General features: G+C 50.5%; 1 protein-coding gene across 2 annotated transcripts; it reads left to right on the top strand.

The window, feature by feature from the left end:
* Positions 1–447: 447 nt before the first annotated feature.
* mid1ip1 (MID1 interacting protein 1) lies at positions 448–4,790 on the top strand. Of its 2 annotated transcripts, none has more exons than XM_008107385.3 (2): positions 448–1,223; positions 2,422–4,790. In XM_008107385.3, exon 2 carries the CDS (start codon positions 2,663–2,665, stop codon positions 3,215–3,217), a length of 555 nt encoding a protein of 184 aa, XP_008105592.2. In that variant the 5' UTR covers positions 448–1,223; positions 2,422–2,662; the 3' UTR covers positions 3,218–4,790. The 2 variants fall into 2 exon arrangements, with proteins under 2 accessions (XP_008105592.2, XP_062831262.1); XM_062975192.1 differs by lacking the exon at positions 448–1,223 and adding an exon at positions 1,322–1,896.
* The last annotated feature ends 766 nt before the right edge of the window (positions 4,791–5,556 follow it).

Raw genomic sequence — 5,556 nt, 5'->3', positions numbered from 1 at the left:
GCCAGGCCTTGAAGCCGCAAGGCTTTTCAATGCTAATCAAGGTGATTAACTGCAACATTCACACTTGCCTCCAACAGACAAGAGTTCTTTCTCCCACCCTGGACATTCCACAGATATATAAACTGCACTTACCTAGTTTCCAATATTACCTCACAACTTCTGAGGACGCCTGCCATAGATGTGGGTGAAACATCAGGAGATAATGCTTCTGGAACATGGCCATACAGCCTGGAAAACTCACAACAACCTTAATGCTGTTAATTGTGGCTTGATGAGGCACCAGCAAGTAGATGCACCCTTGGTTCTTTCTTAGGGTTGTTCTCTTAAAGGAGACACACTTGGATCCTGCTTGGTGGTAAGATCACCTGATTGACAGGAACCAGGCAGCATTCAGTCCACTCAGTACAGGCTCAGAGTCACTCTTATCTCGAGAGAGTCCTGGGGCTGATGCTTAAAAGCACCTGCTCAGAGTGAGAAGTCTGGTGAAATGCCCTGAAAAGTATCCATCCATCATAACACTATCCAGTATCCACCACTGGGCACACATTCGGCAGAATACACTCCAGAGTCCTGGGAGGGGAAGCAAAGCCTCCAGCCCTCTGTTTTCGTGTCCTGTAAGTTCAGCTATTTTTTGCTCCGATTTTACAATAAAAGCCTCCGACCGACCGAAGATGCCAGGGATTTCTGCTTCTCGTTTGCTTTGGCAGCGAAGGCTGGGAAAACCTAGGCGCCGGTTCCAAGAAGCTGTGTGTAACATCCTTCTGGTTTTTCCAGCACCTCCTTCCGCCTTGATGCTTTGCACCGAGTGAGTCCGGATCTTGCTTTCAAGGCTTCAGCAGGAAGAGGAGCGGTTCAAACAAGCCCATTTTATTGCTGTGCTTTGCCGGCAGCCGACGCCTCTTCCATCCCAGCCGCTGATGCAGAATTGAAGTCTGGGAGGGAGGGAGGCTGCGTGGAAACCCAGAGCAGCTCGGAACCAGTCTCCCTCGGGGTGCCGGGCTCCTTTTCTCAGGCAGGAAGGCGGGGCCGCTTCTTGGGGAGCAGAAACCGGTGCTGCCCGTGGTCACTCCTCCCCACTCACTCCCCTTTCCCCTCCTCCTCGCCGCACTGCAAGGGGGTGGCCCTTGGAAACACCTCGGTTTAACCTAGACGCTATAAATACAGAGCAAGGCGACAGGCTGCAGCGAGGAGAACCGGATTGTCGTCCCTATTTGCAACCCACGGTGAGTGCAAGGAAGTGGCCTCGTTGAGGCTTGGGTTTCCTTCCTTTCGCTGCTTTGAATGGCAAGACGCGGCTTGGGGGATGGGCGAGGGGAGGCTCGCTCCGGGCTTTTATGTGCCCACTAGGAGCCCCCCTTCCCCCCATATCCCGAGAGAGGGTCCAGCTGCCCTCTTCTCCGCCCCGCCTTTAGGGCCACCTAAGGTTTCCGGGGCGCTCTGCTAATGCCCAGGAGTACTCTTCTCCCGCGCTCCCATCCATGAAAGGCCGGCCCAGATTCAGCTGTGGGGAATATCACCGGGTCAGAAGAAGAGGAAGGAATGATGGATGGATGGATCTATCTACTGAGGAACTTGAGGACATATATTAATGGGGCGCTCTGCTTATGCTCAGAAGTACTCTCCACATGTGCTGGAGTTACTCGGCTTTAGCTGTGTGGAGGGTTTTGTGTGTGTGTGTGTGTGTGTAAGAAGCTACTATAAGTTGCTTCTGGTGTGAGAGAGTTGGCCATCTGTAAGGATGTTCCACAGGAGACGCCCGGATGTTTGATGTTTTACCATTCTGTGAGAGGCTTCTCTCATATCCCTGCATGGAGTTAGAGCTGACAGACGGAAGCTCACCCAGCTCCTCGGATTCCAACCGCCGACCTTTCGGTCAGCAGTCCTGCCGGCACAAGGGTAATCCATTGTGCCACCGGGGGGTAGCAAGGGGTCAGAAGAAGATCTAGCCACCGGGAAAGGGAAGATCGAAGGCCAAGTATTGATAGGGCGCTCTGCTTATGCTCAGGAGTAGTCTTCGTGTGCTCCCATTTTTGGAGAGTCGGCATGGTTTCAGCTGTGAAGAGTATCAAGGGGCCAGAGGAAGCGGCTTAAGCCCGCCGAGAGTCTTAAACCACCTGGCGACTGCTGGGCGCTCTGCGAATGCTCAGGAGAGCCAGTGGGCTTTCCTCCGCGCGCGGCGCCTAAGGGAGCGCGCGAGGGGGCGGGGCCACGGGCAAGCATCCGTGCCCCCCTCCCCCCGTTCCTTCCCGATTATGAGCAAGGCCAGGCTTACTGCTTTTTCTCGACCGCTGAGAGACAGGCGTCGACGGGGAGAGGGCGGTTGGAAGGGGGTCAGCAAGGAAGGGAGGGAGGCAGGCAGGGCCCGGAGGGGCTGCTCGTCACCGCTCGTCACCGCCATCTTTTGTCCTCTTCCTTTCGCAGTTCCCCCTCTCTCGTGCGCGCGCCTGCCTGCCTGCCTGAGGAGAAACCTGTGGAGCCATATTATTGATACTGTGAGGGAGAGAGCCAGCCTCCTCGAGAGGAAAGGAAAGGAGCAGAAGGACTTCCATCGTGCCTTTCTTTTTGAGAAGCGAGGCAACCTGAGGCGGCCGCCTTCCTCTTCGCCTTTCCGGCCGAGCTTTCTTCCCTGGGCCTCCGCCTCTCCGCCACCGCCGCCCTCGAGATGATGCAGATCTACGACTCGTACAGCCAGAAGCACTCCCTCTTCAACGCCATGAACCGCTTCATCGGGGCGGTGAACAACATGGACCAGACGGTGATGGTGCCCAGCCTGCTCCGCGACGTGCCCCTCCTCCTGGAGGAGCTGGACTCCGGCGGCGGCGTGGAGGAGCCCGAGGCCCCGCTGAACGGGACCAATGGCGGGCCACATGGCGGAGGCGGCGTGGTGGGCGCCTACTGCTCCTGCCGGGACATGTACAGCCATTACTTGCTGCTCAAGTCCATCCGCAACGACATCGAGTGGGGCGTGGTGCAAGGGGGCGCCGGCGAGGAGGCCCCCGCCCGGAAGAAGGACAAGGGGGGCGCCGTGGACATTGGCCGGGGGGGCCCCGAGGGACACGACGAGGAGGAGGAGGAGGAGGTGGAGGAGGACCTGGAGAAGCAGTTCCACTACCACCTCAGTGGACTCCACACGGTGCTGGGCAAGCTCACCCGGAAGGCCAACGTGCTCACCAACCGATACAAGCAAGAGATCGGGGGCAACAGTTGGGGCCACTGAAGAGGGGAGGGGGGATGGGGGCATCCTCCTGCCTGCCCGGTTGCCCACTGCCTCTCCTGTTCAGGGCCAGAGAGTCAGAAGGAGGTTGGAAAGGGCTAGGGGAACGTGGGGGCCAAAATGGAGTGTGTGTGAGAGAATAGTTTGTGTGTATGTGGGGGTGTTATTTGATGTGCAACAGGAATTAGGCGCAAAAGAATATTGCCCAGTAAAGGAGGAAAGGAGGAGGTTGGGCAGGGCCAGAGTCAAATGCCTGCAAGCCTGAGTGTCAGATGCGTGCATGAGAGATTTGTGCAGATGTGTGTGGAGATATTCTTCTGTGGTGTCCAAGAGGAATTAACTGCAAAAGAATATTGGAGAGCCAGGCAAGGAAAAGGAGGAGTTTGAAAAAAGCTAATGTCAAATGTTGGCAGAAGTGATGTATGTGTGAGTGATTTTGGGCGATGTTCTCCTATGATCTACAATATTGGTTCTCAACCTGTGGGTTCCCAGATGTTTTGGCCTTCAACTCCCAGAAATCCTAACAGCTGGTATACTGGCTGGAATTTCTGGGAGTTGTAAGCCAAAACACCTGGGGACTCACAGATTGAGAACCACTGGTCTACAAGAAGAATTAGGTAGAGAAGAATATTGCAGAGTCTGGAAGTGAAAAGAAAGTTGGAAATTGCTAGAGGGAATGTTGGCCAAAATGGAGTGTGTGAGAGTGAGTTTGTATGTGAGAGTGGTTTCTGCATGCGTGTGGAGAGATGTTATGCTATGGTCTGCAAGCCATGGAGAAGAATATTGCAAGGTCAATTGTGAGTGAGTTAAAACTGATGTGGAGTACACAGAGGAGAGACATTTCCATGCTGGGCACATCCTGTGACTTTTCATGGTTGGCAGTTGTGAATGTTCAGGGAGGCAGGGTGAATCATCTCTGCCCAGGCATTGTGGGCATAAATTTAGGCAGCCAAGTGTAGCGGTACCCATTTTGGAGGGCACAGTATGAGGTACAAGTGGCTCAGGCCAGTTACTGAAAGAGTGTGTTTGTAGTCACTTGGAAAGCAGAGTGCACATGTGTGTGGTGGCGGCGGCAATAGTAGTGGCAATTGCATCACTCCTTTTTCTGTTTTTGCACTACTTTTGTAATATTAATATATATGTATATAAAGCCCATGGATTCTCTTATTTTCATGCTCTTAGAGCTTCAGGCATCAGATTTTTTTATCGGTGCGCGAAGATGAATTTTCATCAATATTAGTTAAACTGTTTTTTAACAGGCAGGGTGAGCAATTATTGTTCCTCCATAAAGGCACTTTGCTTTACATATCATACAACTGGTTAATATGAATCTGCAAATCTTTGAAGAACTGTTTATATTCCATTGCAGAGGATGGAACCAGTTCACTAATGTGTATCCATATTTCAATGGATGGGTAAAGGGTCTCACTGTTGTACATGCATTGAAGATTATTTAAAACTTTTTTATTCAGATGTAGAATATATTCTAAATAAATAAGCAAATATATTGACTGAAGTTGACGTAACTGTTTTTATACTGTGCCTCTACTTGAATTAAATGGTAACCTTTGCAACACATAGGTTGTGAGTATATATTTTTTCAAGCCACTTTAAAAAAGGGTCTTGATCTAATTCAATATAGCTGCAGTGTTTGCAGAAACAGCCCTGTCTTTCTCACTTCCTTTTTTCTCTTGCAAGAACTCCAATATGTCCTCATTTCTTCGTTTTAATTAATGTTCATTCCATTTGCTATGGAATTCAAGGTGATGTCCCAAGAATTCCTAGGACATTTTTGTGCTGGCACTTTTTACATCCAGACCTGTGGTGCTCAGCAAAGTGGCAACAACATGCATGTCTTGGTCATCCCCTTTGCTCTTCGAAGGGTTGTGAGCTTAGTATTCAGTTTTACACTATGTATGATTGCTACACTCACGTTAAGATTGAACTGCTTTTATTGAGTATAATCCAAGCACTTTTATTAAACATATAAATACCAATTTGCCCACATATATTGTTGCTATGTCCATGCTAGATTAGATAAGTAAAACATAAATGTCACTTGTTTACAGCACAGGCTCCCAATCCATCTGAAATAGATGGATGGTTTTAAAAATAGCGTATACCTAGAAGACACAGTATCTCAGTAAAATTCAAGGCTTCTTTGCAAGTCAGAAATTTGACAGGATAATATGGATATTTGTAGCACGCCTTCAAGTAGTTTCTGACCTGTGGTGACCCTATCACATGGTTTCATTGGCAAGATGGATTCATTTTGCCTTTGCTTTCCAGTGTGTCTGAGGACCCTTCCAACAGCCATATAATGCAGAATATCAAGGCAGATA

Source organism: Anolis carolinensis, chromosome 3 (assembly GCF_035594765.1).
Source record: "Anolis carolinensis isolate JA03-04 chromosome 3, rAnoCar3.1.pri, whole genome shotgun sequence".
In the NCBI taxonomy this organism is placed as follows: Eukaryota; Metazoa; Chordata; class Lepidosauria; order Squamata; family Dactyloidae; genus Anolis; species Anolis carolinensis.
Note: the sequence above shows the minus strand (reverse complement) of the source record. Positions and strands in the feature narration are given on the sequence as shown.

What these genes read in the sequence shown, in the direction of transcription:
- mid1ip1 (XM_008107385.3), top strand. Translation starts at nt 2,663, where the DNA reads ATGATGCAGATCTACGACTCGTACAGCCAGAAGCACTCCCTCTTCAAC.